The 21,446-nt window shown below is 48.0% G+C and overlaps 1 protein-coding gene across 1 annotated transcript in view; it reads right to left on the minus strand.

Annotated features, from left to right (window-relative positions):
* Positions 1-21,234, minus strand: part of DDHD1 (DDHD domain containing 1) — a gene marked incomplete at both ends in the record, with an annotated part of 61,492 nt that extends 40,258 nt beyond the window's left edge. Inside the window, 3 exons of the mRNA XM_079536926.1 lie at positions 5,797-5,970; positions 17,614-17,823; positions 20,583-21,234. Coding sequence (XP_079393052.1) covers positions 5,797-5,970; positions 17,614-17,823; positions 20,583-21,234 — 1,036 coding nt within the window. The remainder of the gene's footprint in view (positions 1-5,796; positions 5,971-17,613; positions 17,824-20,582) is intronic.
* Positions 21,235-21,446: the final 212 nt, after the last annotated feature.

Raw genomic sequence — 21,446 nt, forward strand, 5'->3', positions numbered from 1 at the left:
TCTCACACCTCCTCATGCTCTCAGCTCACAGCTCTGTCAGCAGATGCCTTCATACAGATGCTGTACATTACTGTTGCGCATCAGTTTTCTACAGGGAGGGAAACTAGGCTCATCATTCCTGCACTGGGACTCGATGGAACAATTCAGCCTACAGAGTACTGTGCTGGCTGTGGCAATACAGGAACAGACTGCCCACGGAGATGCTGTGGAGTCTCCTCTGCTGGAGATAATCAAAACCCCATGGAAACATCCTGAGCAACCTGCCCTCATTGGCTCTGCTGCTTTCTCAGTCTCCACAGATCCCTACTGATCCTGGCAATTCTGTGACTGCGTGAATGAGACTTTCCTTACTAAAGGTTAGCATAGTCAGCTGCAACAAAAATGTATTGTTAATGGTTTTTTCTGTTTTAATCAACAGAGAAAACTGTATTTGAAGCCTAAGGCAAAACAGCAAAAACTCCAAACACAATTTCTATACTTTTCATGGCATGTAATGACACACTGAAGCCCATAGCAAAACCCAAGAAACTCACGCGGTTTCAAAATCAATGCATTATAAAATCTGTTCTGATTCTGACTCGTGGGGATTTCTACATTTCTTACAGTCTCTCACAGAATCACAGAGTTGATTTCCATTGAAGGAACTTGCTGGGGGTTCTGCTCCAGTTTCCCACAGACAGGATCAGCTTTTCAGTTGAATGTAATATCACGTTTGGATCAGGTTGCTCTGGCAATTTCTAGCTGAAATCTGAGCATTTTTAAGGACGGATGCTCCACCACCTCTCTGCAAATACAATCAGCTACAGAGTCACAGAATCGCCAAGGTTGGAAAGGACCTCAAGGATCACGAAGCTCCAACCCCCCTGTGCCATGCAGGGCCACCAACCTCCACATTTCACAGCAGCCCAGGCTGCCCAGGGCCCCATCCAACCTGGCCTTCAACACCTCCAGGGATGGACGGGGCATCACAGCCTCTCTGGGCAGCTGCTCCAGCACCTCACCACTCTCATAGCAAAGAACTTCCCCCTGACATCCAACCTCCATCTGCCCTCTCTAAACATCTGTCCCTATTTTACCATCATGTGTATTAAACTTCCAGCATCACTTCTCCCCAGTTAAATGAATATTCTTGAAAAGCTAACAGAAGAACAAAAGACAGGTACCTAACTATACCTGACTCTAAGAGCTAACCTGCAGCTCAATGGCAGGCTGCTCTGTACTGCAGACACTGCTCCTCCCTCTCTGCAGCTGGAGCTGTGCTGCCTGCTAACAGCTCCTCTGTGCTGCAGGAGCACACAGCAGGGGATGCGTGGGCTTCGATCACACAGCAAGGGAGAAAAAGCAACACTTCAGTTGCAGAACATTCCTGCCTTTACTGTGGTTAAATGATGTTAGCAAAGCATCTAGCCTAAGATCCTTTCAGAACTTGCTATTATCCAAGTTCATGGCTTTGTTTTTATCTTACAGTGGCCTTGATCTCACCGAGGTTGCTAGAGAATGCTGCTCTTCAGATGAGCAAGTCCTAAACTCGCTGTCTAAGCATGTATGAAAATAAGTTTCTAAATCTTACTTATTCTATACCTTTTAATCTTACTGTTTGCTAACAAGGTATTACAATACCCTTTTTGTATTCCTTTCAAAATGTTTTCACCTTGAACGCTGCTTCACAGCACAAGTGTTACAATAAAGGTCTCAAATATTTATAGAGTTATTTAACAACAATATATTCAAGCATAATACATGGGCAGAAGCACAGTACAAGAAAGGTCAGTAGTGCTGCAGGAAGGCAGTGACAGCCATCTCAGTGTGACCAAACAAACTCCTTAGTTTCATATTTCAATGGTCAATATCTATATTTAAAATTCTGAACCTAAGAACAAAAATGTCACCTTACACCTCATGCTGATATTAACCTATGCATGCTCAGCTTGAAGAATGAACCTTCCCTAAGAAAGACGAGCAAAACCCTTGTTCTTATCAAAAAAGCCTGGATGAAAAAAAAAAACCAATCAACGCATGGGCAAATGAACGTGAGGCCCGAAAAGCCCCCAACATCATCCTATCTTACCTATCAGCACGGTGGCAGAACTAAAAATCGGAGCTGGTAGTTGGTGGGAGCCCACAGATACAGCTTCAGCAGTGCAGCATCTCACTGAGTGGTTGAAGGCTTCAGACAGGACTGCTGTAGGAAAGACTTGAGCAGCAAACACCGAGCTCCCATACAACTGCCACAGGACAACACCAGCACTACTCTTGCTCAAAAAATTGATTTCTAAGCTACACAAGTGAGGGCAAGCTAGAAGATACTGTCCTGAATCTGCCAATATCACATTTGTGATTTGTACAGGCTGTAGATCGTCTCTTCCACAACAAAGCAGTCAGAGAAATGCGGCCAAATCTCTGCTCCTCATCCTCAATGTGGATTCCTCCTGTAGTTCTAAAGGTTATCCCTTCTTCATAGGCAGAATTGCAATGTTTCTTTGTCTATCAACAATCAGACTAACACTTAGAGCTGAAGAACGTATTCAGAATCTGGCCAGGATCAAAACAAACTCTGAGGGCAGTCAGGCTAAGGAGGTGAGAGGTGATTTCTTTGCAGCTTCTGCTTGCACTGGTGTTCTGGTAGCATTCCTCCTGCCTGGTTTGGGGCAGGAAGGAGAACATCTTGCACAGCCACACACACACACACTGCCTGCTGTGTGGTGGCCTGAGAAATCAGCTGTCACTTGCCAGCATCTCATATACATGATGCTGCACTTCAGAAACCTCTGGTGAGGGTAAGTGGCCTCCTGCAAGCATGGCAGGTGCTCACCACCCCTCCAGGAATATCAGGAATCTGTCTAATTTCTACAAGCAGCAGACACAGCTCTGGAACTCAGTCTTCTGGGACCCAAATCTCAAATCCAAGTATCAGCTGGATATTGAAAAACCAAAGCTCACATTAATCTGCTTTGACGATGCCAAGAAATAAGCAAAGTGCTCCATTTTGGAGCTCTGACCTGACGACTGATTCACCCAAGGAAGTCACGTCACTGCTGAGATCACCACTCAGAGACCACTGCAGAGGATCAGAGGCCAGGAGGAATCAAATACATCAGGCAGCAAAAGCGCACTTCATTTTGCAGTGCATGAAATTAAATACTTGGTCTCCATGAGCACTGAAGAGTAGGATGAGCATTATTATCATCCCTGCAGGCCAGATTGGGGACCACTGTTCTGAAACGTTGTGCACTTTCAAAGGAAGGCATTCTTGGACTGGCAGTTTAATAATGGGGTAATTATTCATTGGCAGTCAACAAAAGTTCTGGATGTCTGGAAGTCATGGATAAAGCTTATCCATGTTTTCTTAAGATGCTTCAATCTGGGAGCAGAATTAAGAAAGCAAATAACTGAAATCTACGCTTAACTTTTCAACCTGCTGCCACTGCTTTAAAGCACAGCTGGCCTAAGATCAGGGCCCAACAAGACTGTCAGCTGAATATCAGCAAGAGCCTCACTGTTATTCATTATTTGTGAGGCAAGGAGGCACGATCAAATAATAAAGCAATTATTCCTAGGTAATAACAGGCATTGTAGCAGCAAATCAGCAGAGACTGCCTTCCCTCTTGCTGACGGGTCAGATAAGATTGCTAGGTTTTCAGCATTTACAAGGTTGTATCGTAGTGTTGTGAAGAGGCATTTTGCCTCCCAGTGATATCTACAGGTCCATCCTAGCTTTCATTAGTCTTAAGTAACAGTCACCTGTAAACCTTGACGGGGCCGAGATGTATTTAATACAGGATGCAATGACAACAAGTTGCAGCAACAAAGCAATTAAGCAATTTAAGCTGAACTCAGCACTTCTCCAACTAATGATGTTTACCTCACCAGGGATAATGCAAGTTGTAAAGCTTCTCCCCATGCCACCTGCAGATGGAAATCGCAGATTTCAGCCAATCAGAAATGTTTTGAGAGGCTAATTAAGATGAAAAATCCACTTTTCACACTTACTGTTGATCATTTTTTCTGCATCTTCCCGAATTTCTAGGAGAAAGCCTTCAGAGAGTTGGGACTTACGCTCCCTTTTAAAGTGACTGCATACCTCACTGTTATTGTTCTAGTTCAGCTTTAGAAAAGGCCCTGGGGGCTGGAGGCTCTCTGATCTCTTACATTTCTGTAAATAACAAGGACTGTATCTTTCCCATTCCTTTCCTCGATTCAAATCTGAATTTTTCTGTTCCACAACCCAGACATTTGCTGGAAGAAAAGCCCACCTGAGCCCCATTCCTTACACGATGAGGTGAACCCAAGTGCAGCTGAAGGCATTTTCTCTTCCTTCCTACAGACATTATGCTACTAAAGGCTGGAAGCACTCAGCAGCCATAAGGATGTGCTTTCCAAGCAAATTCATGCTGACCAACCAGAAATGACACTGTGCTCTCAGCAGGACTACAGCTGCGATAACAATGCTGGCATTTGTATCAGTGCACTGAAATGATAAATTGACACAGGCCAACCAAACCCAGGTAAAAGCACCCTTCAGAAGCTGTGGGCACTGTGCTGGGGGGTCAGAGGTCACCCGACTTTAGGCACCCACCTGACAGAGCTGTTAAAGCAGAAGGCTTCTGCAGGGTTGGTCAGGGGAAAAATGGTTTGGTCTGGTGGTTGGCAACCCTGCACACAGCAGGGGGGGTTGAAACTAGATGATCGCTGTGGTCCTTTTCAACCCAAGCCATTCTATGAAAAGAATTGTTAAAGTAGCACAAATACAAAATAAAAACCAGGACAGTTCAGTGTCCTCACTGGCTATGAAGGGAGCTAGGACTTTGCTGCTTTCTGTATTCCTAACAATTCCCCTGAAGTCAAAAAATGCGATTCTGGTTTTCCCATTACAGAAGAACCCCGAATGCTATCTGGCTTCTAAATAATTCACAAGCTTTTATGCACGTGATGGCACAGCTCCCACGTGAGGACTGCATGTCTGCACCAAAGCGCAGCCATTTCTACCTCTGTAACCGTTTTGTTCCAAGTTTTGTTTAAGCTCCTTTAAACCACAAAGTTGCTTTGTAAAGGATAACCCCAAATGCTACTAAAACGTACTGCCAGGGCTCTGCGCTTGCAGCTCCTCCTTTGAGAAAGTTGCACAAGGGACAACCGACATACAAAAGCAAAGCGTGAAAGCCAAAAATAATAAACTTCTGCTGTGCTACATTTGCCCAGAGCAATCAGTTCAACTGCACAGTAAATTCAGAAGACTATTCTTAACAAAGTTAAATGCGTTTGACTGAGATTGCCAAGAATCCTAACTGAACGCCCTCAGCCTGGTGATTAAAACGTAAGGACTTCCATAACTGAATGAATGCCCGAGACTTCAGACTGGCTGAAAACTACTCTAATAAAGTCACAGATTGAGCTAGAATGGAAAATGAAATGTGATCTGTAAAACGGATGCTCCCTTTAGGGCAGAAATTAGGAACGCCAGCCAGAGAACTAATAGCCAGTTTGCCTTCAGACACTGACACACTTCTTAGCCCATAAAGGGATTACAGTTTGAAATGAGATTTCAAACACAATTAAAAGATATGAAACATTAAGCAAAATGGGAACAAGAGGTCCATCTGTGAATATAATTCCACAGTGCTCACCTAATGTGCTAAAGCAGGAAATCCTACAAGAAGATACAGTGGAGAAGGGGACAGCAAACTGCACCCTGTAACCTTCCCCATTATGCAGAACAGAAAACCATCCCAGATCAAGCTCTTAGTTAAGAAGAAGATTCCAGCTGTCCAGAAGACATGTTATGCAAAGTAATCTTACCTTCCTTCCCATCAACAGGTTTTGATACTTCCATATCAAAGCTCTCTTGCATCTGCTGGCCCCGGAAGCGGTTGAGGTGCTCCTGCTCTATCAGGTTACTTTCCTCCTCCTCCAGAGGTTGCCACGTACCATCAATAAACCACTGCCCTCGCATTACGGGGATCTTCTCCGTTTCTGAAAACCAAACAAGAGATTCTTTTATGCGACAGAACCCAAACTGACAGCAGAGAATCACAGAATCACAGAATTGTAGGGGTTGGAAGGGACCTCCAGAGATCATCGAGTCCAACCCCCCTGCCAAAGCAGGTTCCCTACAGCAGGTCGCACAGGTAGGTATCCAGGCAGGTCTTGAACATCTCCAGAGAAGGAGACTCCACCACCTCCCTGGGCAGCCTGTTCCAGTGCTGGGAATCCCAACAAGGAAACCCCAACCACACACTGAGAAACACCGCTTCTTCCCCATGGAGCTGAGCGTGTTTGAGGATGCAAGAAACAGACAGGAAGATGTATATTCTGCAAACCTGAGTGTTGGGTTAAAAATGGGATTTATACTCCTCTCTATGTGGCTGCCCTGTATTTTCAAAAAGAACGAGGAACTTTGTGAGGCTCATGTTCCTGCATACAATTCGACCGATAGGAACTGGGGGTTTAAAGTTGTAAAGAAGATGCAGAACAAGGAGGAGAAAGCAAACCACATACGCTTGCCTTGACAGCACAGAGCTTTGTTTCTTTTGGGAACTGCACTTAAAATAACTCCATCTGTGTATCAATTAACATAAAGGACAATTTTAAAGAGTGAAGTCACTTCTTAATTAAAACCAGTCTGCAGTGGGGGTTGTTTTCAGTCACTGTCACTCTAGTTTCACTTCCGGCACTCCGAACGAGGAAGCTGGGTGCTGAGCATGTGTTGTCCATGTGATACAACAGAATTCTCCCCCAAAATGAGTGCTGGCACCTATGGTTCTTCAACAGACCACGACTGATGCCCAGATTCAGTACTGTGACTGCAGGGAGTGAGAACTCTCCTCTTGCACAGATACCCTCAAGCACGATGAGACAACACTATCCATTTTAGCTCAGGACTTCATAGAACCATGCAGGCTGGAGAAGACCTCCGAGATCCCCCAGCCCACCCCACCGTGCCCACTGCTCACATCCTTCAGTGCCACATCTCCAGGGCTCTGCAACACCTCTGGGACGGTGACTCCCCAGCCCCAGGCAGCTGTGCCACTGCTGAATTATTCCTTCTGCAAAGAAATGTTTCCTCACAGCCAACCTGAACCTCTCCTGGCACCGCTTCAGGCCGTTCTCTCTCATCCTATCATGGTTGCCTTGGAGCAGAGGCCAACCCCCACCTCGCTACCACCACCCTTCACGGAGCTATAGATAAGATCTCCCTGAGCCTCCTCTTCTCCAGACTGATCCATTTTCCATCTCTGGAAAATCAAGGAGAGCAGTGTGTGGGTTCCAGAGCCTTTGGGGCTGTGGCCATGGGTCTGGCTGAGACCCAAGGCCAAGAAAGCAATCCCACCACTGACTTCCAGTACAAGCTGGAAGAGACTCAATCAAATGCAAACATTGTACACGTGTAAATACACACCACACAAACTCAGCTCTCCAAGGAAGCGAAGCACTCAGCCACAAAAGGAGAGACTTAAAAAAGGAGATGAGGGAAAAAAAGCACCAAGGCTTTGCTACTCAAAGAACTGTTCCTACACAGATGGTGTGAAAGCAGCTGATAAGGGCAGCTGGGAAAAGCAACAATAGATGCAAAAACAAACAAAAACAGTAAAGGAAAACTAGGTACATAAATGCCAAGTAAAAAAAAAAAAACAAACAACCAAACAGAAAAACCAACAGAGAGCACAAAGAGTTCCCAAGCACAGGAACAGAAAGCAGAGATGCCCAGCCTGTCAGATGTGAAGTACTTTCATACCAGGTGCTCACAGGGGAGAACAAAAAGCAGCAGAGATCTGCAAGCACCTCCCTTATTTATTCTGAATTCATCATCTCTTAGACCAACACAGCTACAAGCTAGGAAGACTAAAGGGAAATCTCCTTGCAGTGATCTCCCCTCCAGGCAGGAACACTCCATGTTCCAAAGCCTGTTTCAAAACCTTCACCATAGAAGATTTACAGTCCAACAGTGTTTCTACAATACCAGAAATGCCGATCATCCCCTAACAGCCCTGGCCTTGCAACTGGAGCAGGGCAGGCTCTGTGTGATGGCACTGCTGGGCAGCTCCTGCAGCACAGCGAGGTGAGCAGCAGGGAAAGCAGCAGCTGCTGCGGGCAGATAACCAGAGCGAGCGGCCCACATCACGGCTGGGTGCTGGCGTGGGTGCTCTGCTGATTACCCAAGCGTACTCACGACTGGGAAACCCACAGGCAGCCCCGTAAGCAGGCACGCAGCGTGATGCAGGGAGCAAATCCCCTGAAACAAAGGCTCTGATCACCCCCAGCCTCTGTCATCCCGGCCTCCTGCACATCCCAATCCCCTCTTGTTCCTCCCTTCCAAGATCCTCAAAGCCTGTTTTAATGCTCTGACCACTGCCGCAGCACCAGACCGCACCAGTCTGGCTGGCCTGACCAAAATGCCAATAGACACCTTTGGCACGGTGGTCGGAACCTGATGATCCTTGGGCTCCCTTCCAACCTATTCTATGATTCCGTGGCGCAGCACAGGACCCACTTCTGCCATTCAGTTGCTAAAACAGCTCTTCCAGACAGCACTGAATTGTTCCACCCTGGATTTCTGATGTTTTGGGTATCGTTGATCCGACCAGATGAATGAAAAGGCTGGGCTGTTGGAAAGGCACGGTTACTTAATGAAAAGGGATCCGAACAACCAGAAGAACTCAAAACTGCAGGAATTAATCGTCATGAAAAAGGACACAAACTGCAGTTGTCTGTGAAAACTAAACTCATTTTAGAGTCGACAACCCACGAACGGAGTGCCAACCATCAGGTTTTGGAATGAACTTTCTCAAACTCAACCCGTTAAACACCACAACTGTGAATCATTATTGATCACTGCAGCACGGAGAACAAGAAGCAAACTCCAGCAGTAGCTGCTCATCGTGTGCTGGTCTTCACCTCGGCTGTGTCCCCAATGTTTTACACCTGTCACGCAGCCACGCTGCTCTGCAGGGCTCATGCACACACATCCAGCTCTGCTGCTCTCACAGCACAGCTCTGCCTGCAGGAAGAAACGAAGCACACAAGGCATGGCAGTGAGCATAAAGGATCCCATTGTTGCCGAAGCAAAGGCACAACTGTGTCAGATGTTGATCCTCGCTGGGAAAAATCTGCAAGCAGCTCCTTAATTCTTCACCAAGCGTTCTGATGAGGCTCCATTCACTGAATCCATAAAAAGATTTTAAAAAAATTAAAAAAAAAAATAAAAAATGATGTGAATACTATTTTGTACTCCAAATGAAGACAACACACCTCTTTTTCATTTCTGAAGGGTTTCGAGGTTTTCACATGGGAATTTCCACCTACAGATTTCTAAAATTCGAAGCATTAGCAATTAAAATAAACGTTTTCAGGCTCTTTCTGCTGGAAAAAAAACTTTCCCACTGAGTTTCTTTAAAGTAGAACACAGCAGTCAAACAGCAAATCTCAAATAATAGATGGGCAACAGGCTCTCCCAGAGAAGCTGGGCCAGGAAAAAGAAAAACGGAACGACTGAAATAAGAAAACATTTATTGTAAAATCTTTACAGCCTAATTTGGTTTAGAGATAATATATCTGGCTCTAGGGCTGGAAAGGGCATTTATCTGGAAAACACTTCATCTGTAAATCACTTTCGGATCCAGAGATAGATTATTACAGGGCTTCGTTTTCAAAGCAGGGCTTCATAAGGGAGCCAGGTTTTCCAAAGCTCAGTGGGATTTTAGGGAGACCCAGGAGTTGGTCCCCACCAACACTTTAACAACTGGGAATTGGGTGAGCTGATCTCCAGAGGTCCCTTCCAAGCCCGACCACTCTGTGTCTTTTAGTGCCTGCAGCCACAGCATCTCAGCTCGCTGTATTTCATCCTGGGTGCGTGGCAGGCTTGATCACTGTTACACTGCTGGGAAACCCCAGCAAAAAGACCATCCAGTACAGAGGGAATGCCCCTTCCTGCCCTCAGGAGCACGGTTTGGTCTTCATAAAAGTGAACGCAGTCTTTCAGAGTCATCAGATTTGTTGCAGATGACAATGAACTGCAGCACAGCACTGCTTGTTAGGCTTGGCAAAGCGGGGAAAAAAACAGCTTCCTGATGATTGTGAAAACCAAGCAATGATAGGACAAGGGGAATGGTTTTACACTGAGACAAGGGAGGTTTAGGTTGGATCTGAGGAGGAAGTTTTTCAGCCAGAGGGTGGTGAGGCACTGGCACAGGTTGCCCAAGGAGGCTGTGGATGCCCCATCCCTGCAGGCATTCAAGGCCAGGCTGGATGTGGCTCTGGGCAGCCTGGGCTGCTGGTTGGCGACCTGCACACAGCAGGGGGTTGCAGCTGGATGAGCACTGTGCTCCTTTGCAACTCAGGCCATTCTGTGGTTCTATGATGGCTGCATTACCAGTGCACAGTGCTGGGTTGCACTCAGGTCACGCTCCAGGCAGGGCAACAGCAACCTCCTGATCCTCAAGGCCACCGGCTGCCATCGTGGCACTGGGTGGTGAAGGAAGGGTGGTGTGTTGAGGCAATGGCTGCGGGCACGAGGCTGGGTGGGGAGCCCAGGGACTTACAACACAGCAGCAGGTCTTTCCGTATCACCTGGCTGAGCGAAACCTCAAAGCTGCGCTGTGGTAAACAACCCCGCTAATCTCACACAGGTGCACCAAGATTACACCAAGATTACCCTGTGATTCATCCAGCACGATACAAGCTATTACAGTAATTGCCATGAAACAGCAGAGTACCAAACCTGCTATTTTAAGGCCCAATTGCATTCCTATCCACTCGTTCATTCATGTCTTGAATATTCACCGGTGATTTCAGGAAGCGTAAGGCAAGCTCCCCCTGCATCCTTTCCTTCTACAAAAGGAATGAAATATTCACATCCAACTAGAATTTGATTTCTCTCTCCTCCGATACAGAACTCAAACTCTGTAGGAGGTAATGTTAAGAGTTTATCTTTGTCATTCCAACCTTGATCCCCAGGAAAGGATTTGCCTTGATTTCTTTACTGCCTTAAGCCTTACACCACGTAATCTGCAGCTGGCCGTGCTTCAAAGTGAGGCCCCACGTGTTTGGCCGGTACACACTTGGTGCTGTACATACACAAGGATTCCTAAGTTGGAATGGCAGAGATTAGGAGCTAATGAAAGGCACTTTATTTTAATTAGTCATACTTATTTCACCACTTTTAAAGAAAAATAGTTCCAGCAATGGCAACAAAGGATTTATAAATTTTTAAACAAAAAAGTCGTTGTTTTTTTTTTTTCCCTGAAAAGTTCTAAGAACACAAAAGCTGTAATTAATGATGTGAAGAAACAGGAACGTGTGCAATTTACACCATCGTAGCCTCCTAAATCTTCTCAAAGGGAAGAACTGGGAAAATAGAAGCTGCAGCAGGCTGGATGGGGCTCTGAGCACTGATGGAGCCCTGGGTGTCCCTGTGCACTGCAGGGGGTTGGGCCAGATGGCCTTCACAGGTCCCTTCCAACTCCAACAATCCATGATTCAGCACACCCATGCTGTAATTTATACACATACATACCCCAACCACTTCATTTCATTGCCCAGTGTTTGTGAGATCCTCACCCAAACAAAAACTGCATCCACAACCTATGTAAATCTATCATAACACAGCAGGAAAACAAATTATGGCACTCATTTCGGCTACATTTTTTCCTTCTTGTACTACTCACTGATCATCATCATTTGTTCCCTGCCAACACATGGCTTGAAATTGCATATACCTAAATTTAATAGCACACAGCACAAACTGTGCCTCATACTGGCCCCTTCCACCTCACTTGATTCAGAACTAAGAAAGCTTGCAAAAATAAGACCGCACAAACTTCTAATTAAAAGCAAAAGAAAATGAAAGGAGGTCTCTCTCAGAAACATTGAACTAGCATGCAACCTGGAAGACATGTAGACAGAATGAAACAGTATGAAAGAAAGATGCAGTGAGCTTTGGATGTGGGGTGACTTCACTGCAGCCTTTCAGTACCTAAAGGGAACAAACAAGAGGTGACTCAACTCTTTGAAAGGGTGGATAACAGCAGGACAAGGGGAAATGGTTTGAAGTGGAGGGAGGGCAGATGGAGGTTGGACGTCAGGGGGAAGTTGTGTGCTGTGAGAGTGGTGAGGTGCTGGAACAGCTGCCCAGAGAGGCTGTGATGCCCCGTCCATCCCTGGAGGTGTTGAAGGCCAGGTTGGATGGGGCCCTGGGCAGCCTGGGCTGCTGTGAAATGGGGAGGTTGGTGGCCCTGCATGGCACAGGGGGGTTGGAGCTTCGTGATCCTCGAGGTCCCTTCCAACCCGGGCCGTTCTGTGATTCTATCCACATCCAGTGCCATCCACTCATGAAGCTCCGGACTGCCGTAACAATTTACCCAGCAATGAGATCTGAAAGGTTAATATGGCATTTAGGGGCTCAAAAATGTAAATTAAAACTTACGCTCTGCTGAAACCTACAAAGCCAAAGGGTTGGACGTGGAACAAAGGTCCATGAAGTGCTGTTGACTTGATACCAAGGACTCCTGCTTTCCAGAGCAGTCATTTCTCTTCCTTTAATTTGCCTTCCTTATCACCACAGTTGTGAACGACCTCTAGTGCATGAGGATAACATCTGTGCAAGCTGAAGTATCTGCAAGGCTGTGGTATCTCAACCTTAAAGCTCCTTAGGTAATGAAGAGAGAAGCCCACGCACTTACTAACAGAGGGGGAAAACCTAGGCAAAAACCATTCTTTGACATTTTATTTTCAGTCCTGCTAAGAAGGCTGAATACTCTGTGCCCTGGAGTGCAGCACTGCCAGTAACAGCCTGGGCACAAGAAGCTGGATGTTAACGTGACACTGAAATGAATGTCTTTTACAGCTGCACCCTCAATGCTACTCTGGACTTTTTCATATCAGCCATTCGTTCCAACTTCACCAGTGCTTACAGTGATATTTCAGGTACGTTCACTGCTGCATGACCCATAAGACTTCTCACTTAGGTATGAGGTCCAGAATTACTCACATTGCACCAGAGTGCATCCTCACACCCACCAGCCATCACCAGCACTGCTTATAGAGCCACAGCAACGTGCAGGTTCGATTTGTGCTGATGCAAATACACAGAGCACAGTTTGCAGGGCAATCTGTTCCTCCTAGCTCCCCTATGGAAGGGTTTGCAGAGCCCCACAAAGGGAGAAGAATGCAAGAGAACAGAAAGCTCGACTAAGAGAAGTGATGGCTGTGACTGCTGATAATGAGATCCCTAAATTTAATGGCAGTGATGTGATCATGCACACAGGGCGAACAAACGGATGTAATGAAATAGACAAAAGCTAAAATTTCATTATTTCCTGACTGCTAGGTAACAGAACAGGCTTTTTGTTGCAGCTCAGTGTTCTGCAGCTTTCCAGCTATTTCCCAGTACGTTATTGCAGTATAAAGCAGATTACTGATATTTAAACAAATGGCACCATTCCTTTAATCACAGCCAGAATGACTTCCCTTTGTTTAACCACAAACACAGCAACCTGTTCTGCTCTTGCAGAAGTACCAACATCACCTAAAGAGGAATTCATGGGTGAAATCCACCCTCAGAAAACTTCATAGAAACAACCACTGAATTCACAGAGCCAGAATCTTACTGAGCATCCAACATCAAGAGATTTCCTTCGCTGAGTGGTAAAGGATATCATGCTGCTGGTCCACCAAATAATTCTAATTCACTTTACTGAGCCAATTTCACGATAACAGGTGGAAGTAACCCCCGAAATACAGCATGCATTATGTTTTTCAGGCAGGATTTCCCTTTTAAGTTGGTAGCTGAAGGAAGATCACTGCAATTACTCTCTACACAGTTCTGAAGCCAACGGTTTAACACGGAATTCTACAGCTCACCTCATCAGCTGCCTCAATGACGTACGGAACAACGCTCATCAAAAAACCCTGGACTATTAAAACATGAGAAGAGGTTGCAGCCTTAACTTTAGAGCCTTATTTTTATTGAATTCTTATCCATTAATACAGTTTACCCAACGTTAATACCAGTACTCTGAAGTGAGGCACTTGCACCAGCAGCACTTGTTGGCTGTGGCTGGTAAGTTTTAGCAAATAGTCCCTTATCAGCCTTTTTCTAACACACAGAGCTTGCACTTTTTGCAACGGCGTTAGGTGAAAGCTAAGCTGAATGACTGTGCCACGTGACAAACAGATGTGAGCACCTCCTGAACTTGAGCACGTGCTCTGATCCCATTGAAAGTCATGGGACTTTTGCACAATCGCAACCACGGCGCTGAGGGTTTGTGCTCTCCTGGGAAGCGCTCTCCTGCTAGCAAGCTCTCTCCAGCACCATGCAGCAGTGATCAAGTATGAGCAGTTTCAGAAAGCAGGTCCCTCCATAGGAATATCTGTACTTAAAAAACGCAAGCTTTTTCCTGTGCATATCTAACACCTACACAGAGCACTAACAAACACATTCAGGGCACACCAACTCCTTCTCTCATCTTCCCTCTCCCTTCTCTGCAGAGGGTTGTCCTCCGTCCCACTGCTCACTTATTAAGCTGTTCACCAAGCCCACTGTCTCTGCAGTGCCTCCTTTCCAGCCTCCTGCCAGGCACATTCTGGTGTAGCTTCACAGCTACTTGCAGCCCACACTCAAACAGAGCATGCCACCCTACTGACCTTCTTTCTGGCCAACACTTAAAGCCATTACATACCTACATCTTTTTCAGCCTTAGAAATAAACTGATAGAATCGCCCATAGCATTCCTAGCATCTCTGCCTTCCTTCTTGTTCATCATAGCCACCAGAAGTGATGGACCATGCCAGTGGGTGAGCACAACTCACTCTAAGCAGGATCACTCAGCTGGAGCTGACAACACTCAGCAGACAGGGTTTCTGACATCACTTAAAGAAAACTGATTAGTTTTCCTTAAACAATGCTTGTAAATCACAACAACAAAAGCTGAATTTGCAGAAGGAATTCATCTTCAAAGGCACATCCAAGAAAAGTACCAATAACTCCCATCTGCTTTAGAAAAGCATCCTGAAAGTCACAACTCACCCCTACTGAAAGGGAGGAAAGCACCAGAAAGCAGAAGCTATGCACACTGAGCACTGCAGAGCTGAAAACTGCTTCGCCGTCACGTAAGCATTCTGATCAGGAAGGAGATGGCTGGACTGAAACTAGCAAGACGCTTTGGGAAGGAAGAGAGCAATGGAATTAACAGGAGAGGCAGGAAAGTAAAACCCAGGAAAGATCTCAGTTAGCAAAAGTAGTGCTTTACCTTGCCATGGAAACTATCAATATTTTATTTGTAAGTGAAGAATAACATGCCTGGTGAGAAAAACAAGAAGACAGCATTCAGGAGTTCAGTCTTCAATGAAAAACTCCTTTAGGAAATGGTATCAACCAAGTTCAAAGAGTATCTAACACCAAAAGCAATGTTCTAGGCACACTGTGAAGCAACTGAAGAAGTGTTCTGCTGCTGAAGACAGACTAAAAAAAAATGCAAACTATATACTGGTAACTATTAGTTCCAAATCCTCAGTTTTCACCTACCTCATAAATGTATTTTAATGCTATTTCTGTTTCAGAATAGAAGAAAAAAAACCAGAAAGCAATCACGCAGGCTCAGCATACCAGATGTCAATTAAAGCAGCCAGGGAAGCGGTGCCATGGGGCCTGTGCCTCTGGATGGGCTCAGGGTGCCAACCTGTCAGAAGCCAAGGTGGAAATTTGCACTGCCTGGAGAAGGCACAAGCAGCCAGCACTCCTGCACAAAGCAGGCAGCAGGGGAGCACCTGGCAGCTCCTGCACGCTGATTTTCAGTCTCCACAGTAGAGCTGCAACAACCACCAGGGCTGATGTACAAAAGGGTTTCTATCTCGCTGCTGACCTCCATCTCCTACATCAAAACAAGCGCAGCAAAACAACCCACTGACAAAACAGCCATTTGTAACATCTGGTGCCAAGCATTAGCCACTATACTCCCAAGATTTTTCAATGATTCTGACTAACTCTAAGTTCAAAGGGTTGATAACACATCCCTGGCACTCGTGTCTCGTTATGCAGGAAGCTCTCCTGGCAGAGGCTTCTCACCATGACAGCTCACAGACACCTTACAAAAGAACTATGGAGTTCTTGGAAATCTCTTTCACTACAAGCTTAAAGGGATCTCACACAGATTTTAAACCCGTCCAACCTGGCTGAAGTTCAGGGATTTTAAAATCTGTAGCTGGGGATCCAATGACTCCCTCTGCATTCACACATGGACTAAGCAGAATCTCTGCTAGCAAGCAGTGCAGCAGAAATTACCTCCGTATCCTCAGTCAAGGACAGTCCTAATGAAGCATTCTTATTTTTAATACAATATGTAGTATTTTACTTAATAGGTGCCTGCAAGCTATTAGATACAAAGGCATATATATCAAAAAGAAATCAACAAAACTCTCACTGGGTCTGCTTCTCCCCACATACTGACAGATCTGTATAGAAGTCCTACTTCAATTTTAAGAGGTGTTGCTGCATGACAGACAGCAGTAGAGGCGATGCATCCTCAACAGCCTGAATTCAAACTGGAGAACATGGTCTGGAACTGGAGAACTGGTCTGGTATTAAATGTGGAGGTTGGTGGCCCTGCCTGCAGCACGGGGGTTGGAGTTTCATGATCCTTGGGGTCCCTTCCAAGCTGGGCCATTCTGTGATTCTATGAACATGCTGAGATGAGCACAACTACCTGGAGAGTGCAAGAGGATTAATACGTAAGAAATCAGTAACCTGACAGTGTAATTGCCAAAAAGCAAGGGAAAGGCACGGCAACAGTTGCATGAGACAAAGGCATGAGTCCCAAGCCAATGAATAGGACGGTCACCCCGAAGTCTGTAGTTTAAACAGATTCACCCAGGGCTTTGAAAACCAGACTAAGTCAATCTACAGAAAAAGAGCTGCAAAGCAGCCCTCTTTGAGTAGGAGGGCAGAGAGGACTGGGCACTCCAAGAGGATTCAAAGGGCAGAACTTGCACATCAAATACCACTCATCACCACGTCTGCAGAAGACAAGAAGCCCAGCTCCAAGCTACTCATTTATCTGGAAGCCTCCACTAGTAATTTCAGTTCTCTTGTGCTGTCTTTGCTACTTCCACAATTCTAATTAAATAAATCCCAGAGGTCACAAGGTAAGGATACAATTCTCAGTAATTAATCTCTTCAAACTGTAACTCAGTCTGGTATTTCTGATGTTACAAAGGAATCCTGTGGCGAGCCTAAGATATTTCAGCAGAAGCCGAGCTACGATCAGCATCTTCCTGTCATTGAGATTACAAAACAGCTGAAGAACTGTCAGGGCACCCAACGTTGTCGCTGTGAGATAGCAGCCGTCCCTGAAGAGCAGTACATATGTGGAACAGAACAACAGGGAAGAACAAAGATAAAAGCTTTTGACCTTTGCTCTGAACTGAAAACATGAATCAGCAAAAACAGCAGTTTATGTACTGTTTAACGTGCAGCTCAGCATATTTTCTGCCAGTTGTACTCGCTGTTTGTCATGCTCGTGCAATCAGAGAGTAAGATCTGTCTCCCTTACCCACACATGTATCTAGCGCGAGATCTGGTATGCCATCAGTAGCTCCCTCCCACAAGACCAAAGTAGCATCTACCCCTCAGATCCAGAATTGCACGCACGCCATTAGATGGGAATAACAGCCACACCAAGGTCTTCAGAAGCAGGAGATGAGACAGAATCCTTGGGATCTGACCTTGCAGTCTTCTGTGGCCTGGGCGCAGCAGAGAACCAGGCAGAGAGCACCAGGTGGCAGCGCAGCAGAGCCATGCTGGCCATCTGCCTACAGGGGAACGCACCGCCTCACCTGGGAGGAGAGAATGGGAGAAAGGCAAGAACTCTCACATTTACAGGAAGAGGCAACAAAACGTGCGAGCAAAGGAGGCATTAGGTCAGAAGACACTGACAGATCCCTGGAACACCAGAAGTTTATCTTAGTCTTGCAAATGAGCAGACCAGATAAGAAGAAAAGACTCGAGCACTCTTTAATCAGCTTTCTGAGGACAAAAAATTATCCCCATTTTTAGCGCTGTGAGTTTATTTCTCTGTCTAGCATTGCTTCTGGTGCTAACCTCTGGAAATCTCTCCTTCCAAGCATCAGAAATTGTCTCTGCGCAGCACACATTATTATTTGAAACATCTGCTCCTCAGGCTTAAGGAGACTGAATCAGCTTCCAAAATGGACCAGGCAAAGGGTCAAGAAATTAAACCTTTAAGCTGCTGATGAGCACAGCCTCTTGCTCCTATTACCAGGAGCAATCCTGCCTCACCTGGCAGCTCTGCTCACTCTGTCGCCTCTGTCCCCATGGCACAGGCAGCAAGAGGGACAGCAGCAGTTTCCTCATCCCTTGGGTGATCTGTAACCACGTGGCAGATGCAACAATCACCAGCAGTCATTGCTTCTGAGTGGTGATAGAAAAATCCCCACTGTCCAAACATGGAGCTGTGCTAAGACTCTTCTTTAACTCAAATCGTGTGCGAACTGAGAGCTCTCCTTGCTCCTTGTGCTCACTATCTGTCTTTTGGGGTGGTGAGCTGAAAAACAGAGGTTTCACACACCTCAATGAATTGTACCACCTGCTATAGTCTTTTACAGATCTCCCCCCTGTAAAGATGACAAGAAAGAAGAGAGGAAACAAGCAAGAGCCCTAGTTTTCAAATCTGCTCCTCTGTGACTCCCATCAGCCCCAAATTTCCCAAGTAATTCTCAAAAATTTACAGAGACCAGAGAAAACTGCCTGCTGCCCGTGCCAAGACAACGTCTCTTGCTTGACCAGTCTATGTCTCACACTCCATTACAGTTCCTTCGACCTTGAAGGAACACAGTTGGAAAGCAAGTCTTCAGGGACAGAGGGTGAGCAGCAGCATAGCCTGTCTGCTCCAGGAGAGCTGATGCTTGTCCAGCAAGACCCTGGGACACGTTCCCTCCAAAGAAAGGTGCCTAGCCTTTCATCTCTGTTCCTCAAGGTTCCGTCTCCTCTAGGGATAGAGACAGATGAATGCAAGAGATGTGCCTCTTGAGGAAGGATGAGAAAAGTGTACATCACCACATCCTTTTGAAGCTGAGGTGGTAAAGCAAACACCCTTCACTTGGAAGGATAAGAAGCAAGGACTGCGCATCTGAGATGCCTGTTGCATCTCCTTGAAGCAGAAAAGTTCCATTTCATGCCTCTCCCAGTGGAAGGATGATTGGGTTGGGGAGATGAAGTCCATCACTTTCCTAGAAAAGAGGATGACAGTAGCAGAGAAGCCAGGTTTCAGCCCGCTCTTCCATGGTTCCTCACCAAAGAAAAGAGATCAGAAGCATGCACGTGGCAGGGAGACAGTGGACAAATAACTGCCTGGTATCCCCCTGCTCTTCCTGAAGTATGCATACTGAGGGGAGTAGGGACAGCAAATCTCCAATCCCACTCACCCTTTCCCATCTGGGAAAAGGTCAACTCTTTGAAAGGGGAGATGACAGCAGGACAAGGGGAAATGGTTTGGAGTTGAGGGAGGGCAGATGGAGGTTGGATGTCAGGGGGAAGTTGTGTGCTGTGAGAGTGGTGAGGTGCTGGAACAGCTGCCCAGAGAGGCTGTGATGCCCCGTCCATCCCTGGAGGTGTTCAAGGCCAGGTTGGATGGGGCCCTGGGCAGCCTGGGCTGCTGTGAAATGGGGAGGTTGGTGGCCCTGCGTGGCACAGGGGGGTTGGAGCTTCGTGATCCTTGAGGTCCCTTCCAACCCAGGCCATTCTGTGTGTGATTCTGTGAAATGGGAAGCACATTCTCAGCCACCTTCCTCTGTACCTATCAAGGAACAAGAGAATGCCATTCCATCATCTCTGTATGCCAGGGAGTGCATGCCCAGATGCCCCTTTCCTTTAGGTGCAGAGGGAGGAAAGAGAGGGAAAGATGCCCAGATCCCCTTTTTGCCAGAAGCACGTGAAGAGATGCACAGGGTCTCCTCTTCCCATGAGTCCGCATGCAGCGCGGGGGTACCCAGCACCTCCTATCCTCAGGATGCATTAGGGGGATTCATCGCCCACCCTCTCAAGTCCGTGTTGAGTAGTACCCCATTCTCCATGGCACTGGACAGCCCCTCAACTCCTGGACGCACAGCATTGGCTCGAGGAGGCTGCCCGATACCCCTGGATGCCAAAAGGGAAGAACGCCCTCCTTGCGTGTCTCTCCTTGCCCCATTTATGTATGAGACACGATGCCCAGCTGCCCCCATCCCTTACCCCAAATGTCAGCATCAAAAGGGTGCGACAGGGAGCGCTCAGCCCCGCACCCATCCATACCAGGGGGGCAGGAAGGGCCGCCTGCTAAACCCATTTCCCCATAGCAGCTCCCTGTGCGGGCAGGGGACACTCAGTGACTTTTTAGGGAGGGCAGGAGGCAGATGGCATCCCGCCGCCTGAGGCGTGAGGGTCCGGTCCTTCCAGAGGTGGAAAGGCACCCCGTCAGATCCGTGTCCTTCGGTCCCACACAGCCGACGGGGATCCTGTGCGTGAGCCGCCCTCGCTGGCACTGCGGGACCCCTCCCGCCCCCCACCGGGTCCCCGGGCCGGCAGCGGCCGCACTCACGGTTCCAGTAGACGGGGTAGCACTCGGCGTTGGCCACGTCCACCTCGTAGAGCCCGCTCCGCACGCACACCGGCTCCACCGCCGTCCGCTCGGGGCCGGGGCCGAGAGCTCGGAAGGCCAGTTCGATCCGCAGCGAGTCGTAACCGATGAAGGGCTTCCAGCTCTTCCGGTCCTCCCGGTAGAACCAGCGCACCTCCTCGGCCCCCAGCTCCCGCACCACCTCATAGCGGGGCCGCCCGCCGCCCGCCGCCGAGCGCTGCCGTTTCCTCTCGGGCAGCGCGGAGCCGCCGCCGCACTCTCCGCTCGCCAGCCCCGCGCCCTCGCCGCTTTCCCCGGTGCCGGAGGAGTAACGCAGCGAAGCGCCGGACTCGGCCGAATCGAACTCACCGCCGCCGGTCGAGTCGCTCGGGGTGGCCGCCTCCGGTTCCCCCTCCTCCTCGGAGGAGGTGGAGAGCGCGGCGCGGAGCGGCGGCACGGAGCGCTGCCGGGGGCGGCGGGGCGGGCGGGCCAGGGGATGCTCCGCCGCTTCCTCCTCCTCCTCCTCCTCGCCGCCGGCTGCTCGCTCGTAGCGGTCGCCGTATCCGCCGCCGCCGCCGCCTTCCCCAGGCAGCTCCCAGGCGCCCTGCGGCGAGCCGGGCTCGGGGTAATCCATGCCGCGCCGGCGTCGCCTCACCTCGGCCGCCCTCGCGCCGCCCCGCTCACGCCCGGCTCGCGGCTGCCGCAGCCGCCGGCTCCTCCGCCCGGCCGGGGGCGGCGCCGCATCGTCACGTGCACCGCGACGCGGCCGGGGGCGGTGCGGGGCGGGGGGGGAAAGGGAGGCCTGGGCTGAGCGCTGAGGGCTTCCTGGCGGCTGCTGCGTGTGCT

This window comes from Tetrao urogallus (genome assembly GCF_951394365.1).
Source record: "Tetrao urogallus genome assembly, chromosome: 6".
NCBI lineage: Eukaryota > Metazoa > Chordata > Aves > Galliformes > Phasianidae > Tetrao > Tetrao urogallus.